We start from the raw sequence: 18,206 nt of genomic DNA on the forward strand, positions 1-18,206 counted from the left end.
AATGTCTCTGAGAACGTGTATGGAAGTGAGGAGGGACAGTGGTTCCGGGAGTCATGGTTTCGATAAAAATAGTTCGCTTGCCGTCGTTGAGGGTTGTTGACTCCTCGAGCCGAAAGCGGCGTTGATCCCAACGACGTTCTGACGACATATTGATATGATGAAAGTTAGCGACTAAACAAGTAAACAACTCAATTTACAAAGATTTAATGAAAACAATTCACTCATTTCGGGCTCCAATTTCCATGTTTAAGTACTCAACTTCACTCCAGAGCGCTGACTGCTTATTCAGCGGCTCATCAGCTCCCGACCCCGCCGCGTTACGGCTTTGGGTTTAGTGATTATGAAGGATTCAGGTCTGCGTCACGAGTTATCTTATCTAGGCGCAATCACCGATTAGATAGCTTAACTAGGATTTTCTCAGAGGCTTGATTTCGGCATTTGATCTACAAATAATTGATACGGGCAAGGATCTGAGATGGTATATACTAGATGCAAATCTCCTTCAGCCTCGGCTGTTTTCCAAGAGGGAGACTTGCTTCTTTTTCTTGGCGTCTCGGTTCTAGTAAAAGTTTCAGGGGATAGTGGAGTAATCGTGCGTTTCAATATAAACCAAACATAGGGCATAAGCATAATCGCATCTTTACTTCATCTGGAAATATTCGCGAATAGTGTTCAGACCTGGATCAGCCAGTCGCATCTGAAGTGATCAATCATGGTCCTCCCGTTACTAATCTTGAGACTGGCTGAGCCGAGGATCTCGGCACTGACCATGCTTTGCGGTTTCTGTTTCTGTTTCTTTTCTTCTTTGTGTCGGAGTTGAGATTGTTAACTTGTGTAGATGAGACGAGGATGATGGGCAAAGACGAGAGTCCTGGAGACAAGAAGTGTGAAGCGACGAGGATATAAGACACGGCATGGTACTCTGCTTCATTACGGAAAAAGTCCCAGAATCAAGAGGCTCAACATCAGTCTTATTCTCTTCCTGCCTAGCACTTTCTTCTCATTCACTATGAGGTTCTCTGCCTTGATTGTCGTCACCAGCGCGGTCGTGCACACGTTTGCCCATCCCCAGTTTCTATCCACCCGCGAGTTTGTTCCTCAGGAGTGGATTGCTCCGGCTCCAGGTGCTTGTGAGTTCCCATGATGGAAATCAGTCTCAGCATATATGCACTCTCAGCTCCTTGTATTGACCTTTTGATGAAGCTCGTGGTCCCTGCCCTGGACTCAACACTTTGGCCAACCATGGGTACATCCCTCGTGACGGCAAGAACATCACCCTCGACATCCTGAAGGACGGTATGCTTACCGGTTACAACATCGAGCACCTAGATGCTGTTATCCTCTTCACGCAAGCTATCAAGACTAGTCCCAATTACCCCAACACCCGCAGCTTCGATCTGGCTGACCTTGGTCGCCACAACATCCTCGAGCATGACATTTCTCTAAGGTACATCATGCCATTATCCTCTTCCAACAAGTACTGACGCTCGCTACGTAGTCGCTCCGACGCCTTTTTTGCTGATCCGAACCCGTTCAATGAGACCGTCTGGGCCGAGTCACTTACCTACTTTCCCGATGATCTGATGACGGTCGAACAAGTCGCCAAGGCGAGAATGGGCCGCCTAGCCACCTCCAAGAAGATCAACCCTGAGCACTCGCTCTCTAAGCTCGCTGACGGTTTCAGCTGGGGCGAGATGGCATCATTCTTTGAGATCATGGCTGATGGCACCACCGGCACGGTGGAGAAGAAGTTTATTGAGTACTGGCTGAGTATGTTGCTTTGTATCTTTTACTACGCTGAGGCTAACGAGGTATCTTTACTGCAGAGAACGAACGTATGCCGACGGAGATTGGATGGCAGCGACGACCTACAATCATGCGAGGAAGTGAGCGTATTGAGTTCACTAGGAAGCTCATGCAGGCTGCTGGTGTTGCCCGTCGTGACATCAAGAGTGATGCCTACGGTCGTAAACTGGTTTTATAGTATGGCTGACAATGGCACGTGAGCGCAGGACATTCAAATTGGTTCAAGGGGGCTGGTTCACCCCTGACTCAACTGGCAAAACAGAATAACGACGGTGACTACAGGTAGCATGACGATAACCAAGTAGGCGTGGCATTCTATATATACTGCATTCCCTTTTTCCTACTCTAGCCTCATTGATCCTTCTTACTTGGTTGTCAATTTTGAACTTGTCAACACTCCACAACACCACCATCTTCACATCAATTTACGACCAACCACCATCAAATTCATCATCAATTGTCTCGTATTTGTTTTCGTCTTCGCCTCCCATCATGCATCCAGCCTTTTTCGTTATTCCGTGTGCCCTGTCTGGATCCGACTACCAGGCTGTTCGTAACGCCCGTCGCCCATTACAGGGCAGATTCACCAAATCCTCCACCAATGCGAACCATTCCTCGCCTCGCCGAAAGACGAGCGTATGGTACATACAAACGATTGGATATGGCAAAGTGTGCCCTCACGGACGAGCTATAGGTGTTTGGCAATGAGCATGGCCACATATATGAACTCTCTCGCGTGACGAGATGGTACCACAAACTACCATAAACTACGCAAAACTCTTCAAAGTCTAGCACAAACAGCAGAAGTAGTCAGGTAAAATTGTCATAAAACCAGTTCGAGTACCAATTCCCTCCGACAACCATTTTGCGCTCCTCCTCTGTAGGCTCACTTGCAACCCCACAATCCAATAGCTCCGTCTGGTACGCAGTAACATTCACACGACCAAGCTGCTCAGCCTTGCCACCCGTAAGTGAGTCCATCACCGTGAGCGAAGTCTCAAATCCAGACCCAGCTTGAGCGCTATTAAGAACAAGAACAGATCGACTGATAGCTCCATAGCTCAGGGACCAGCAGGAGCCGCATAATGAAGAGTTTGGACCATCGACGCCTTCGTAGCCAGCTATTTGATACGTGACTTCACCTAGCTTCGCCCAGTCTTGACCTTCGACGATCCGGCCGCCTTTCCAGCATGCTAGCTCGGTGACGGAGGCGGTATCATCATCGTAGAATCCACTATATGTAACTATATAAATTAGCGAAAGAAAATGAGGCGTATAGTCTAGATCCCTTACCAGTGGTTGCGGTACTTAAAGACACGTAGGAAGTAATGGTGGCCAGCCTGGAGATGTACATCTTGAAGTCAAGATGAAGAGGCCAGATGTAAAACTCCAAAAAGGCTCAGTTGATCTTTTTAAAATTTCTTTTTAAAGAGATAAGTGATCCAGGAGCATAAAATCACCAGTGCAATTTTCTCCTCCTTCCTTTCCTGCTGATATGGGCTGTTGGCTGTTGGTTGTTGGTTACATGGCTGTAGCCGCTGAAGGGTCACAACCTGATAGACCCATGAGGCATAAACAGCGAACCTATTAAATTCGTTCGATAGTTCAAGCGAACTCGCTACTGGTCCCGCCCGGACAATTGGAGCGATCTAGACTATCACGGACCCTTGATCGCTTTGACCACGTCTGATAACCTCGTATAGGCATGTCTTACAAATGACTGTTAGCGGGCATTCAAGCCTACTACCAACAACCAACAGGAGAATATTGACGAACGAGTTTCCATAAGATGATATTGACTGATTCTGTCCCATAATGTTCATCTCAACTGGTTTCCCTTGTCCATCTTTGGACCCATAATGATGAGCCCTTCAACCTCGGGGGCCAGGGAAATGATACGACATCCCACTTTGTCTTCGAAATGCGGAAAACCAACTTGGGCTCCCCGGTCTTTTCAATTGGGCCGACTGGTTGAAGGTGAGTAGTCGTATAGAGTTTGGAACTTACTTCAACTAATTTACTAGATACTATTTACATCAAACCCCAAATGTTGTAATAATAAGTATTTGTATCTCTAAAGGCTATGTTCTGATCTACTTATAATAGTTGAAGTAGACACGACAGCAGCATTTAGCTTTTTATTTCTCTACTAAAGCATCTGAGCTTTGAGCCACCATCGAGAACAACAGGCTGATGTTGAACCAATGCATAAACCTCGCTCCTCTCATCACTTCGTGTCCACAATGCGCTCAGCCCATTGAAATCCAGAACCAAAACGCTATTCTGTCCCGTCTTTACGAAGAGCGGCTTTACTTGGTATAAATATACTTTGCTCGTGCCTCGAACATCAATGAAAAAGACGTCTTTAAGCTCTCAGATCTACAAGTAACTCCTCAAGTCATCACCAACTTTGATCCTGTATCATATAATCCATCATGAAGTACTTCAATCACGCATTCCTCGCACCAGGAGACCTGCCAGAGGGGGTAGAACCTTCTAACCAACGCCTCCGCGCCAACCATCCAATGGGCCGCAACCGAACCTTGGATCCTCTCGAAGGAGCGTCTTTGGCCCCCATGGAAGAACAGGACATGGATCCTGACACGACTGCTGCCCCTTCAGCCAGCCTGTTTGAAGAAAGGACTTGTTACTACAAAGTTCCGTATGGATGCTCTGGGGGTTATTGCTGGAAACAGTGTGGAAAGTCAAAGAGTGGACAGTGGTGCTGGAATGCCTCCGGTATGGGAGGTGGTCCATGGAACAAATGTGAGAGGTACGAAGACTGCGGAACAAACAGGCTCGCCCATGCCTGTGGTTATAACTGTTGGGTCTCTCGCTCATGTGGATGCAGCGCCAGATACAGTATCTAAGGATAGAACTTCCAGGACTCTGATTAGCTAAAGTCGCCGTAAATAAGAGCTATGCTCCCTCTCTGAAAGTGAGACCTATCAGTAAATCCCCCTCCTTGGAAAATATCGGATCTTTCATATCAAAAGTTCCCCCACCAGGAAAAATGAATCTCCCTTGTTGATTCAACGCCTCCTCCAAAGTATGTACCATACTTCCCAACTCATTCTCAAACCTCTCAATATGACGAGTAACCCTTCCCTCCAAAGGCGATTTCTTTCTATCTTCTGCCATTTCCTTGATTAGTCGCTCCCACGACTCAGCAACCTCCCCAGCACCATCTACTTTGGCGATATCCTTAACAATATCAACATGGACAATTGGTTCCTTCGATTCGGCACCAACTAGCAACCTTGCATCTGTTTCGATTGCTCTGAGGTCGATGGTCGTGCTCCATTGGATCTTGCATACAAGCTGGAGATCCCATGTTCCAACAGCGGATTTGACAGTTCGTTGGGTATCTGTTTTGAGCTCCGTTGTGGTGGTGATTTTGCCAGTGCCAACTAGAGGCTCGACGACGCAAGACAGTTCCGCCTTGTTATACCAATAATGCTCCTTCACAGCCAGATACTCGACACATCTGGAGCTGTCATCCCATCGCACGGAGTTTTCGTCCACATCGTGGTATGTCATCTGGACACTGTTACCTCTCTTCATGTTCAGTGTAGTCATTCTCGGTCTTTTTAAGATCCACTCCTCGTCACCGTTGAAATTGAAGTGCACCACGTCATCACTAAAGTCGGCGCAGATGCTTCCAATATGATTGGCCATCTTCCACGGACCGGCGATAGTAGGCTGAAGCTTCTCGGCCAAGTATTGATCAAGAAAGATTCCTCCTGACATCGCTAAGGTCCCACCAATCCCATTATAGAACCAATCGCCAGACCACTGAAGGTCTTGGTTAGGCATCTTTCGGAATTGTGTCATTTCCGTGAAGAGAAAGGCGTTATGGTCGCTCTCTTCACTTCCAGTTTGGACCTCTTTCCCGTCAGGTCTATAGTTGATAGTCTGCAGCCTGACAGAAGTAGGAGGAAAGTGGGCAGCCTTCTCCGACAGTTCCTTGAGACGCTGCTCTTCTGTCTTTCCATCCGATGGTGCATCTATCTTGACGGCATATCCAAGGATGTTGTGGTCATTCTCTTTGAGAAGGACCGATTCCAAGTGCGTACCCAGGAACATGCGAATTTCCGCTCGGCATGTAGCCTTCTGAGCCTCTGGCACGCCCGGGGTCTTGCAATGGTCCCAAGCAATGTTGAGAATGTCAGGAGTTCCAAAGTCAATCAACAGCTGGTTTACGCTGTATGATCCTGGTAGCTCGATCGACTTTCTGATTTTGTCCGGAATGGTGGCCATTCTTTTGAACGAAAAGTCGACAAAGAAAGCCAAAGACCAGTCCGCAACATCTACCGTCACACGTGTCGGCTGACCGACTGGCAGAGGCAAACCATCTTCGTCAAAGCGAGGTGTATCGCTGGGCTGCTCGAAGTAGTAGTATTTCCCACTTTCGAAATTGAGATAGAAGATGGCTTGGTCAGCGTTCTCCTTGTCTATCAAATGTACCAAAGGAGATGATAGTTTTCCTTTGAGTCCATAGGTTGGAAATATAGCTTTAAACTCATGAAGCTTCTCATTACGCATGAAATGGAGTTCCAAGGTCTCATTGATGTTGCCCTGAGACAGTGCAATAACTTGGTCATAGTCTTGGAGCTGTAGTCCCAAGCGGGACGGGGATTGCAGGGTGGCCGACATGATGAATAGAACGAATAGGGTGGAAAAGAAGTTTATTGATGAGAAAGAAACGGTGCAGAGGTTGACACAGGAAGTCTTTTGCACATGATGCAGAATGATGAGCCCATCAGTTGCATCGGCGAACCCGGGGGATCAAATCAGTAAATCGACTCCCTTGAGGGGGCTCAGCTTGGAGTAAGAGGCCCAATTGGGGAATTAGCGCCAAAGACGCCAGCTAATTGGCCGTGCTTATGGAGTAGCTAAACGCCTGGAACGGTCCGAACTGTTAGCTATTCCCAATGCATTGTAGTGGGAGGACGCCAGAACCAATATCACAGTCGCCTGCATCAATAGTTTCCTTTGACCAAGACCTAAAACATGCACGCAAAACTGATTTGGGAGCGGAATGCTCCGCTGCTGACGACAACTGAATGCAGATATTGATGCAGTATTATCTTGCGTTTGCATCCCTTCAAGTCAGTCAGAATCTTCCAGTTCATTCTATGCTCTCTTGTCATTTCTTTCATCTCTTCGCTACCAAAGCCACGCCAAGATGCCAAAGGTCACGTCTAGCTGCGAGTTGATGGATAATGCGTTCCCCGCTGCTGAAGTCAAGCTCAAAGGTGACTTTTTCGTTGCCCAGGACGAAGCAGGCGAGAACATGATATTCTCAGTCGACGATGACGGCGCGCTTCAATTGATCCTGAGGAACGAAATGGGAGATAACGCCATTGTCCATCTAAGCTCCAAATTCGGAGTGGCCGCCGCTGAAGTTGTCACCGCCTTGGCTGTGAATCAAGATACAGACGGTACCATCCATCTTGTTTTCGCCGCGCGTCAGAAGGACGGTTCTAGCAAGTTATTTGTTGTTGAGCCTATGGCGCCGAAACGACAGGACTGGAATACGACGGAAAGTTTGATGAGTCGATTGTACTCGGGCGAACAATGGGCTATAAACATTCGAGAGTTCCTCATTGTAAGAGCTACTGCTAAGATACATCAGATTCATGCTGACAAGATCTAGGGATCAAGTAATGATAAGAAGAACACATATCCATGCTTCTACATGACGTTTAATCACATCGACAAGACAACTGAAGACGTCTGGGCCGTATGCGTTGATCCCGTGACTCGTCAATGGTCTCGACAACAGACGTTCGAACTGCCAACCAATGCCATTACAGTGCTTGACAAGTGCCCCGGCAACATCCCTCTTCATCGCGGACTCTTCGTTCTTTATGAAGAAAGCGACTCATTACAGCTCAAATTCATCGGCTTCAACCCAACAAAAGAGAATCCGACCTTAAGAAGCTTCGCCCAGCCAGTGCCCAAAGGAGCTACCACGCTATCTTCTTTCGAAAGCGACTCAGGCTTCACAGATCTTCTTGTCTCTGGCGCTGATGGTCTGAGCTACAGAACCGCCCAGCAGGTATTCCAAGTAGACAAGAGCCCTTTCACAGTCCTCAGTTCCGACCCCGCGTTTGAGAATACTACTCAAATGCAGGTTGCTCAGACAAAAGAGCACCTATCCATCTGGTCTCTCAGTCCTGAGAAGGCTCTATGCTACCAAGAGTTCTCAATTCCTGCCAAGGGCAGCCTCCCTGCTGAGATCACACCTGTCATTCCGCTCCTGGACAAAGTAAGCAAGGATGGCAGATTTGCGTGCCTAAGGAACCCCAAACTTGGACAACGGCTCTTTTTCGTCGATGATACAGACACGATCCGGATGTTTGAGCAGAGCGTTGAAAGCGGAATGTGGCAACAACCTGTTGAGATCTCGATTCCCCATTCTGATAAGATGATAGAGTTTTCGTCTCATACCATCCTTGTTACTGTTGAAGAGATTAACGGCACACCAATGGCTTTGGAGCCTTTACTTCTCTCCAGCTCAATATCGGTCGAATGTCTCGTCAATGGCGTCTGGATCCGGACTTCACCCACGGATAAAAAAGAGGTATCTACCGATGCCTCAGGTCAGCTGACCGTCATTATCCGGAGCGAAGGTCTGAGTACGCCAGTCATAACCCTCACCAGCGGAACTTCAGGCAAGAAGATCTTCTCTGGCGGCAGACTAGAGATAGATCCTATGCAGAAGCTCTGGTCTACCATTGGCAAAATCTCATCAGCACAGGATCTCAAGAACATGAAGCTTCCCGATGGATCCAGCTTTGTGAGAGAAGGTCTTTCTGACAAAGAACTTGAAGAGGCTGCTAAGACTCTCTCACATTTACACAAGGTGAAAAGTGAGATGGCTGATGATGAAGCGAATGGAATCTTTGATTCGATCAAGCAAGGCTTCCAGACAATTGCGAACCGCGCATGGGGTGCTATCATGAGCATCAGCAACAAGATCAAAGAGGTCGTGGAAAGCGGCGTCAACAAAGTCAAAGAGGTGGTCGAAATTGCTGTTAAGAAAGTCAAAGAAGCTTGGAACTTTGTCGTTGAGGTCAAAGACAAAGTGTGGAACTTCGTTCTTGAAACCGCATCTCAAGTTGCAGCAGCTATGCAGACTGTCTTGGACACCGTCGTCAAAGGATGGGAATACCTCAAGGAAAAGCTTGGATTCATATTCAACTGGGGTGATATCGTAAAGACCAAGAATATCATCGCGAACATGACCACCCAGGGCATATTGCTCCTTGCCGATGGTACACCCTACGTTGAGATCAAAACACATGCCTTTTTCGAGAAGATGAGGGGTAAGATCAAGGAGCTAAAGGATAAGAAACTACCTCCTGGCTTTGAAGATATGAAAGCTGGTAAGAATGAAGAGATGCGAAAGAAAGCAAAGGAAAAGGACGGTGCGAAAGAAGAGATCAACAAGACGGACAAGGACACCAAAACGCCGCAGGCGCAGTACGGTTCATACCATTTAAAGCACAGCCGAGGTGCAGAAGCAAAACAAAATACGCCTTTTGATCGCATTCTCGAAAGACTCAAGGATGTCATGGAAGAAGCAGGACAACTCGCGTCACGCTTATGGGACAACATCAAGGATCTCATCGACCTCCATGGCGAAGTATCCATCGGCACTCTTTTGACGAAGCTAGGCTTTGAGCTTCTCGAAGATATCCTTGATGTGGTGGAGAGCATGTTGATTGCATTTCTCGGCAGCATCAGCGATTTGCTCCTGTTGATCGCTCACAAGATTAATGAGACCATCAAGATCCCGGTTCTGAGCGCTTTGTATAGGAAAGTCAGTGGAGGAGCTGATCTTACGCTGCTTGATGCGATCAGTCTGGTTATCGCAATTCCAGCGACGATTGTCTTTAAGCTTGTAAAGGGAAAGAGCCCGTCCAAGATGGAGGGCGCTGAGTGGCTTACCAAGCCTAATGCTCTGCGTGGGAAGCTTGCGGCGCGAATGGCTGGTCTTAGCAGTGATTCCATGGAGACTTCATATGCCCCTGTCATCACCAAGAGGTCCATGGCCATCTGTATCAATGAAGACGACACAGAACCCTCAGTCGCCGTCGAGAAGCATGCTAATAGCAACTCCAACATGGGTCCAGTTGTCGAAGCCCTACAAACCCAAACCTTTTCGATCGAATCATCTAACAACGAAAACACGGAAGAGGAGACGATACAAACTAGGCTGAAGAAGGCGTGGAAGGAATACCGTGACACCGCACACCCGGTCGAAGACCTGCTGCTTATAGGATCTCCTGCCACTTCGATTCTTGAATACACATTCATCATATGGCCGACCATTTACAGTCCAGATTCAATACCTAACTACAAGGCGCCAATGGCATCGCTAATCAGCTGGATCTGCTCTATACACCGCTTCGTGTCATTCCGAGATACAAGCCCCCTATCAGCCGAGACAGATACACCAGGCTTCCTCCCCAAATTCGCCTTGTGGATCGCAAGTGGTATTCCTATCCTCGGCTCATTCATCGCCAGGAGGATCGGCCACGTGCTTGGTGTTATCTCGGGATGTTTCCAAGTCTTTCTACTTGCATGGGAGCAGATTGAAGTACACGCGGTATATAACGAGTACTCGGTTTATCTGGCTCTGGAGGAGTGGCTTATCACTGTGGCAAAGCTGGTTCATTATAGTGCTGGAGTAAGTAGGAACCCTCCGACGGCCAAGGTGGCGTTGGTGCTGTGCAATGCCGGGATGGCAATGGCTACGGCGAGGTCAATTGCCGAGGGGATGGGGAAGACGAAGCGTTTGGATTCTGGTGTAAGTCCTTGCCCTTGAGCAGAGTGGACAATCGACTCTCTGCGCCATAACTAGATCCAAGAAACAAAGTAATTGAACGGGAAAGTGTACCATTCATACTGCTCCTAGCTTCTAGTCAAGGAAATAGACACCATCCCCCAATTCACAGCGTCCTTGGCTTGGCAACAGGCCTCCGTATTGCAACTTCACTATTCCAAACTAGGGACCCCTCCAGCTGAGAACGGAGCAGTTGGTAGATTACCATCCAGAAAGTCTCCAACAAGTCCTGCATAATACCACGCGTACTGAAACAGGTGTCCGTGACCACTGCTCGGAAACATGACAAAGTTAGCCCTAGAGAGTTGTCGCGCAAGAACAAAAGAATTCTGGGTCGGGACAATGAGATCATTATCGCCACAAGTGACAAGTGCGTCCTTTTGAATGGTCTGTAAAAGAGCATAAGGGAGTGGGTCTGCATCCCAGGTAAGGTACGCCTGAGTCAGATTGAGAAGAGGCTTGCCGGTGGTAAACAGCGCAATTTCAGGTTCTCCATTCTTCCCAGCTACACCAGCTCGTGATGAAGTACTCCTATTCAACCACGCGGCGCCTTCGTCTCCTGTAGTGGGAGGAAAGAAAGCCTCGATAGTGGCTGGGCCAGGACTGGGGCTGAAGACAGTAGATTGGACCTCATTCATGGGGCGCACCAAGCCAGGTCCAAGACTAGGGCCCGTACCAGCGAGGACCATTTTGCGAATGATATCAGGAGAATCAAGGACAAGTTGTTGCGCGATATACCCTCCCATTGAAAAGCCCAAGACATCAACTTCTTTGACACTTAGTGTTATGAGCAAAGCGTTGAGAAAGGCGAGGAGATTAAGTGCAAAGCCTTTAATACTTGTCGCGACGGGTCCCTTGCTGTGGCCAAGTCCAGCGTAGTCGTAGGTGATAAGCTGACGACCTGATGCGGTGAGGTTGTTGATCAGATCAGGATCCCAGGTATCGATGGTAGATCGGACATGATTGAGCATGAGAAGTGGAGGCTGAGAACTGTTTGACTTGCCGATGAGACGATAGGCGAATTCAATCCCATCAGCAGTAACGAACAAAGTCTTTGCAGTTTCTTGAGTAGACATGTTGTAGAATTTCCTCTATTGTCGGAAAGGTGAAGGAATTTGTTCTATCAGTTGACAAACAACTCGTTCACATTAAATACAATTCATGGGCCTCCTCTGTCCCACCCGCTAGACTCTTTTCTTAGTTACTTCTCTAAGCCAGTTTTGTAATATTCCCTTTCCGCGTAGGTGCATGTGCACTGGAGCTGTGAGCAGAAAGTCAGATGCGGGTAAGACGCCGCTTGCCGATATGCAGCAATATGTGGCCAGAAACGGGATTCTCACTAAGCGTATCAGTAATCATGTCGATTTTAGATCAGTGTTCTGTTTATTTACCTAACAAGTAGTAGAAATGATATCTTGGTCCAAAGGCCTGCTTTTCATTTCGCATAAATAAATGTATTAAAATATGAGATTTTATTTATACCTCTGTAAGGCTTGAAAAGAGCTGATTTTAATAACTCTGGCAAAGTAATCTTTGGTCTACCTAAGTTTTGCCGTTACGCCCATGCTTATCGCCAAGCAGTGGAGTATAGCAGTGGGAATTGTTGAGCTTTGTATAAGTAGACTGTCAACTTCGCATATAGAAGCCATTAGAGAATTTACGCCGAGAAATATTAAGCCAAGAGCCAATAGTATTGACTGTAAACTTTAAACTAGACTCGAAATATGACTATAGCTGCTTTCTAGGTCCAACTATCTCTCAGCCTCAACAACCTTTGTCAAGAACCCAGTCTTGATATCATATGCTAAGCCCATGATCTGGGTGCCCGGAATGATGAATGGACAATCTCGAAGGAACGCAACATCATGGTTAAGACTCTTTTCGATTCTACCCTCATTTAGTGTCGCTTTATCTAAAGAGCATGATTAAAACTTACGACCCTTCATCTATCTCACCATAGCGAGATTTGCCAATGGCTTTCTCTTCCTCAGGTGCAATCTTAAGCATTGCCGTTCTAATATCTGCATCGCTATAATGCGACATACCACAGTCTATCCCACAGAAGATCAGTAATGCGCACAGTGCTCTCAGTGAAACAGACACATGTTCCTACCGTTGTGGTGAACTACCAGAATTGTTTTGGCGGCTCCGATTGTTTGCAAGGCAGAGATAGTTCTGACGGCATCTATAGCCCGCCCTCCTGCATTTCTAATCATGGTAGCACGGCCACCAAAGCTTGCGTCAAGACCGAATATCTTGTAGGGATTCAAGCGGGGGTCGGAACAGCTGATAATAATGAAACCTGGGCGGACAGGTTTGAGCGCTACTTTTAAGTCGGGTAGTGGTTGATGGGCCCTGGCCAGCTCGCTACAGATTGGTCATCAAACTGGGTGCCGTGTGCGGGCTGGAAAGGTTTCACATACTTGTTCCTGCGGAGGAGCTCTTCAAAGGCATCGTGTTGGTTCATTTTGGTTGACGGAACACTCGAGAGTAGTGCTTAATGTAAAAGGTAAACTCTTGAGTATCAATCAGCAAGTAGTATTCGGAGCAGTAGAAATAAAAGAGGGCGACTGCTAGTTATATATAAGGTAATAAGATAGTGTTGAAATATCTGGGCTAATCGTCACTTGGAGTGAAGCTTTCACTCATATAGCATCTAAATACTGTAACATCACCGTCTGTGTAACTTAGTAATCGTTAGTATTATCCCGAGGTGGCCGAGCATATAAAATGGTGCCGAATTTAATAAGTAATCCAATGCTGACAATGCATTTACCGTCAGCGCTAGTTCTACCCGTTGGCCAGTCATGACATCACTCTACACGCGCCAGTCAGTCCTGGAAGGCCGCAATATCCGCAAATCCGAAATATCATTAGTCTCCAGTACCGCAAAATCACCGCTTTACCGCAAGTCCTACTAATGATGCTTCTTCGTATTACTATTCAGCCCTATTTCTTCGCATATAGTCCCTTGATAATCTGCCTCGGCATTGTTGACCGAGAGCATTTCCCGGATTGGCTAGCTGCTTGGCCATTGCATTACATGACGGGTAGTAAGAGGGAAATCGTGGGCGTTTACTGGATTTAACAACAAAAGACGGCTCACACATTCTCCTTCCTTAAGAGAAAACAGATAGCTTATTCAGCGGGTAAAGTGGCTATTAAGCCGAGACTCAGTGAGCTTTATGGAAGTGTAAACATTTACTACCTTTTACCACCCTTTACAACAAAGCTTCATTATCATCTCCACTGCACTGCGAAATGACTGTATCCACAATTTTGGCGATTGGCGGCACTGGCGCACAAGGCATGCCTGTTGTTCGAGGATTGGTTTTTGATGGCCGTTACGCTGTCAAGGTTCTGGCACGAGACACACAATCTCCTCGCGCTCAAAAACTTGCGTCCATAAGTCCAAAAGTCGAAATACTTGAGGGACTCTTCACATCCGAAATCGACCTCATCAATGGCCTACAAGGCTCTCTGGATCATTTCTCAACGTCGATGGCTTCACCATTGGCAAAAAGGCAGAAATGATGGTAAAGGCAGGATAATGAAATGGCTGCAGGCCCAACATCGCCACAACAAAGCACAGGCCTTCTACAACATGACTATGACGATCTTTACGACGGGGACATATATCGAGATGGCTATTAGTGGTGGAAATCTCATGGCGCCGCAAGTCGTGACACAAAAAAGCTTGGACGATAGTAAACCTTGTTCGAATTAAGCTCGACTTGAGTAACTCAGATATTTGACATTCCAGGTATAAATACCCCAACCCTTTCTCACCAGTAGCTCCGGATTCCCCTTCCAACATTCAGCAGACCCCACTCAACATCATGGAGTCCAACAGCCCTTTCGAGAAGCTTCCAGCAGAGCTCATAACCATTATCCTGAGTACTACCAACTCCCCTGCGGATATCCAATCTATAATTCGCGCCGACCCCTACATTTGGCGTGTTTTCCTTCAACACAAGCATTCTATCCTCCGGCCTTTTATACAAGATCTTGTTTCTCAGTATACACGTCCATATCTTACGCACTTAGCTATAGCATGTTGCCTACGCGCCATCGAGCGCAAATTCTATGCACAGAGCCGGGATCAAGTTGAAAAGGTGATTAAGCCACTCTCAACATCATCACAAGAACCATTTTCAGTAACGCAGTTCAATCTAGGTCCCATGTCTGAAGTTTATCGCCTGCATCGCGAGACGGACGTTTTTGTACTTCATTACTCAGAAGAGGCTTGGGAAGTGACACAGGACATGGCAGCTAGAGAAGCAGAGAAAGACCTTCCCAGGCTTCCCTTGTCTTTACCACTTTCGGAAACAGAAGCTCAACAGATACAAGAGACATATCTACTGCTCGAAGCATTCCGACATAGTCTCTGTTTCAGAACCTCCTTTTTGCAACACTATGATAGTGGGGAACCTGCAAACTCATTCCATATTCCCTGGAGATTCTACTACCAAGATAAGCTCCTGTGTATCAGGGATTTTCAGGCAGTCTTCGTATTCTTATTTAAAGAACATGAGAAGCTCTTGAATCGGATCCATGACCGCATTACAGGTCCAGCCTGTCTTTCCCGGATTGAGAACAACGATACAGATTGGCGAATACGAAGACGATGATTTCTACAGAGAGACCATCGTGATAGCCTCCAATTCATAGCCTATCTTTGCTCACAAGGGTACCATCAGCTACTGAGTATCCAAGATAGGAACAATATTTCACAAGAGGAACACATTCTGTTCTTGTACAGGCGATAGCAGGCGCTTAAGGGAGACCGCCGCAATTGTCCGATGGTGGTGGGTGCAGATCTGGAATGTTCACTCAAGACACTTTATTGTGATACTGGCAGAGGGCATGAGTTTTGGACAAGTGGGGCATACATGTGGGATATGGAGAGGTTGTTGCAGATTGGAGAAGAATTGGTGTGGCTTGCAACTGATCTCAGAGATGAATTCTATTGACCTCTATCGCAATCTAACTTGACACCTATTCTTACGCCCAAGAGAAGTGTTCAGAATGCAAGTAAACTCCCGCACAACCAGCACCACCGAGAATATCCAAGTTTAGAGATGCGACGGAGTTTCGAACATCATTCTGCATAGTATCCGGACCACAAACGTATACTCCAAGCGAGTCGGTCGATGGCATGCCGTTTAACACTCCTTTCAGAATTCCTGGCAAGTCGGGTCGACCATGTAGTTCGTCAAATGAGACCAGACTTTCTGTCGCTCTTTCACTTCCCGACTCTTTGTTGCCAGGCATGAAGCTACTGTTTGATGGGAGGCTTGATTCTGCTATGGCTCCACCGGTGCGATGAACCTGCACTTGCAAGCCCGAGATCATTTTGTCTGAGTACTTGAGCAACGTTTCGCTCACAACTTGTCGATACCAGCTGCAGCTCTCAACATCTCGACTTGCTAGTATCACACGGAGTGATGCAAACGGAGATCCCTCTCCTTGGCCTTCCTTGCAGCCTTCATCGCCCTGACCTGTTTTAGTTGCGATATACTGCTCGATGAAAGGCAAGGTCCATCCAGCCCCTGACCCTCCCGCAATGACAACGAGATTGTTGCTGTTCACGTAAGCCTGTGTATTGATGCCCCCGTATGGTCCATCAACCAGCACTGAGACCTGAGCTCCTGGGTTCTGCAAGGCATACTCATATAGCTTTGCAGTAAAGCCTTGGTGTCTCTTGAGATAAAAGACAAGGAATGACTGGCCATCTGGGGATGTTGCTGGTAAGGAGCAAATGGTAAATGGGTGCGCTGACAAGGCTTGTGTAAGTCCAAAACCAATGAAGCGCAGGAAGCAGTGCTGTCCTATTTCCCATGTAAAGTTTGCAGGAATAGTAACACGCACGAAACCGTTGTCTTCTACTTTGACATGGGCCTTTGTTCGAACACCATACTCAAAGCAGGTTCGCAGCCAGGGGTAGACATAGCAGGGAACGTATACAGCGGCTGTACCGATGAAGTAGTGCCTGTAAGCGAGTCAGTATCAGAGACTGACAAGGTGGACATGAAAAAGAGCTTTACCAGGATGTTAAGGTATAGTCGCAGTGCCAAAAGAAAGTAAGCATGAATATGACAACAGCAAAGAAGTGCGTTGCCTTGAAGAATTCATATCCCAGCAACTTTCTAGTTCCCGTATAAGCCAGTAGTCAAAGGTCAGGTATTTAGGTATGCTTACCGAATGGCACTATGAGACGCAAAGGTAAGCCAGGCTTGAAAGACCAAGGCGACGATGCCAGTCCAATAGAACAAAAGGCTCATCTTGAAATGCATCTGCATATCATGAAATCTGATATGATAGACAATAAACGGGAATGTGTGCAAGAGAGCCAGTATAAAAAAGGCGTAAGCGATCCATCGATGGAATACTTGGAGTCTCTCGTGTGAGACGCCTGTTAGTAAAGTAATCCAGTTTGTCTTGGTTGCCGTAGCACTGTCACTCGTCAGCAGGGAATGGGGAGGGTAGGGTACGTGAGGCAGGACTAACAAAACAAATGGCATGCATCCCAAGGCTAACCATCCTGATCGTGTTCCTAACGGTGGTGAGCCACCAAAGTCTAGTGAAGGCCAATAGTACGGCTGAGGGATCAAGTCCATGCCTATTACACATTAACTCGTCGCCCTCCCTTATGACTGTTTGATCCACTTACAAAAAAAGAATATTGCTCCAACTAGTCCCAGTAACAACACTCCAACGGAAGCTGAGTTGAATCCAAGTGATGCAACATGGAATCCACGATATGAAAGATATCTAATGATGGCGATTAACATGCGCCAGGGTCTAGGTCCACGGAATCTCGGAAAGGCAAGACCGATAATGTAGTATGATATCAAGTGGCCAATTGTGAAGAGTCCGATGCCACTCATGAAGAAGGCTACTGTTGGCAGAGCGTAGACGTGGTCCGCGATGTACCTTCTTGACGTTAGAAAACATGTCCTAATGAGGTGTCTGGTCAATTTGAAGGTCTTGAGCTTACCAAAAATGCCATCTTTTCATATACCAGGAACATTGCGCTTCGGTGAAGCCATCACATGTGAATGCACGACTCCCAGTCAACTGAACTGGGGACGTGAGCCAAGCTGCGGAGTCCATGTACGATCGATTGATCTTAGGGTGTTGTCAGTGAGTTGATGAAAGAACAAATCCCCAAAGCGATATCTGTGAAGGGTTGTTGTGAGGGATGGCTATGTGTTGAAGTCTTGACAGAAGAGATAGTTGATACGGGGGACCGTCCACGAGCCTCGGGTGTATTGATTCCAAGGCGGCGAAAGCGATATGGAGAATGTTATGAGAACGAAACAAGTGACAGGTGGCCAAGACATGATCTATTGCTCGCCTGGGTGATACAAATCGATGGAGATATGTATTACTCTTGACCAAGTAACTGTTCTATCATTAACAAGGGTTTCGTGCCGAGTTCCGTAAGCATTAATTCTAATTGGTTGATCTCTCAATAAAACATCAAATATTTCCACCCCATCATCGCATAAAACGGCACTTGAGTAAGTTTGAGCAGGCT

General features: G+C 47.1%; 9 protein-coding genes across 10 annotated transcripts; 4 read left to right on the forward strand and 5 right to left on the reverse strand.

Annotated features, from left to right (window-relative positions):
* Positions 1-1,009: 1,009 nt before the first annotated feature.
* Positions 1,010-1,984, forward strand: FOXG_13077 (uncharacterized protein; the record flags this gene model as incomplete). The annotated part of the gene is made up of 4 exons (XM_018393020.1): positions 1,010-1,130; positions 1,204-1,447; positions 1,499-1,770; positions 1,827-1,984. The coding sequence occupies 4 exons, from the start codon at positions 1,010-1,012 to the stop codon at positions 1,982-1,984; spliced, it is 795 nt and encodes a 264-aa protein (XP_018252197.1).
* A 498-nt stretch (positions 1,985-2,482) lies between these two features.
* On the reverse strand, positions 2,483-3,327 carry FOXG_13078 (uncharacterized protein). Its single transcript, XM_018393021.1, has 2 exons — positions 3,100-3,327; positions 2,483-3,050 (listed from the first exon to the last, which is right to left on the reverse strand). Exons 1-2 carry the CDS (start codon positions 3,158-3,160, stop codon positions 2,617-2,619), a joined length of 495 nt encoding a protein of 164 aa, XP_018252198.1. The 5' UTR covers positions 3,161-3,327; the 3' UTR covers positions 2,483-2,616.
* A 914-nt stretch (positions 3,328-4,241) lies between these two features.
* Positions 4,242-4,676, forward strand: FOXG_21063 (uncharacterized protein; the record flags this gene model as incomplete). Its single annotated transcript, XM_018401411.1, has 1 exon — positions 4,242-4,676. The coding sequence occupies one exon, from the start codon at positions 4,242-4,244 to the stop codon at positions 4,674-4,676; it is 435 nt and encodes a 144-aa protein (XP_018252199.1).
* Positions 4,677-4,711: 35 nt separating this feature from the next.
* Positions 4,712-6,462, reverse strand: FOXG_13079 (uncharacterized protein; the record flags this gene model as incomplete). Its single annotated transcript, XM_018393022.1, has 1 exon — positions 4,712-6,462. One exon carries the CDS (start codon positions 6,460-6,462, stop codon positions 4,726-4,728), a length of 1,737 nt encoding a protein of 578 aa, XP_018252200.1. The 3' UTR covers positions 4,712-4,725.
* A 532-nt stretch (positions 6,463-6,994) lies between these two features.
* FOXG_13080 (uncharacterized protein) lies at positions 6,995-10,645 on the forward strand (the record flags this gene model as incomplete). The annotated part of the gene is made up of 2 exons (XM_018393023.1): positions 6,995-7,417; positions 7,466-10,645. 2 exons carry the CDS (start codon positions 6,995-6,997, stop codon positions 10,643-10,645), a joined length of 3,603 nt encoding a protein of 1,200 aa, XP_018252201.1.
* Positions 10,646-10,815: 170 nt separating this feature from the next.
* On the reverse strand, positions 10,816-11,739 carry FOXG_21064 (uncharacterized protein; the record flags this gene model as incomplete). The annotated part of the gene is made up of 1 exon (XM_018401412.1): positions 10,816-11,739. The coding sequence occupies one exon, from the start codon at positions 11,737-11,739 to the stop codon at positions 10,816-10,818; it is 924 nt and encodes a 307-aa protein (XP_018252202.1).
* A 675-nt stretch (positions 11,740-12,414) lies between these two features.
* Positions 12,415-13,130, reverse strand: FOXG_21065 (uncharacterized protein; the record flags this gene model as incomplete). The annotated part of the gene is made up of 4 exons (XM_018401413.1): positions 12,415-12,550; positions 12,603-12,714; positions 12,777-13,030; positions 13,087-13,130. The coding sequence occupies 4 exons, from the start codon at positions 13,128-13,130 to the stop codon at positions 12,415-12,417; spliced, it is 546 nt and encodes a 181-aa protein (XP_018252203.1).
* Positions 13,131-14,126: 996 nt separating this feature from the next.
* FOXG_21066 (uncharacterized protein) lies at positions 14,127-14,390 on the forward strand (the record flags this gene model as incomplete). The annotated part of the gene is made up of 1 exon (XM_018401414.1): positions 14,127-14,390. The coding sequence occupies one exon, from the start codon at positions 14,127-14,129 to the stop codon at positions 14,388-14,390; it is 264 nt and encodes an 87-aa protein (XP_018252204.1).
* A 1,156-nt stretch (positions 14,391-15,546) lies between these two features.
* Positions 15,547-18,041, reverse strand: FOXG_13081 (uncharacterized protein). 2 transcript variants are annotated; one of them, XM_018393024.1, is made up of 6 exons: positions 17,664-18,041; positions 17,337-17,599; positions 17,174-17,285; positions 16,865-17,119; positions 16,711-16,812; positions 15,547-16,655 (listed from the first exon to the last, which is right to left on the reverse strand). In XM_018393024.1, the coding sequence occupies exons 1-6, from the start codon at positions 17,777-17,779 to the stop codon at positions 15,668-15,670; spliced, it is 1,836 nt and encodes a 611-aa protein (XP_018252205.1). In that variant the 5' UTR covers positions 17,780-18,041; the 3' UTR covers positions 15,547-15,667. The 2 variants fall into 2 exon arrangements, with proteins under 2 accessions (XP_018252205.1, XP_018252206.1); XM_018393025.1 differs by having other exon boundaries at positions 17,337-18,041.
* Between the last annotated feature and the right edge of the window lie 165 nt (positions 18,042-18,206).

This window comes from Fusarium oxysporum, chromosome 12 (assembly GCF_000149955.1).
Source record: "Fusarium oxysporum f. sp. lycopersici 4287 chromosome 12, whole genome shotgun sequence".
Lineage (NCBI taxonomy): Eukaryota > Fungi > Ascomycota > Sordariomycetes > Hypocreales > Nectriaceae > Fusarium > Fusarium oxysporum.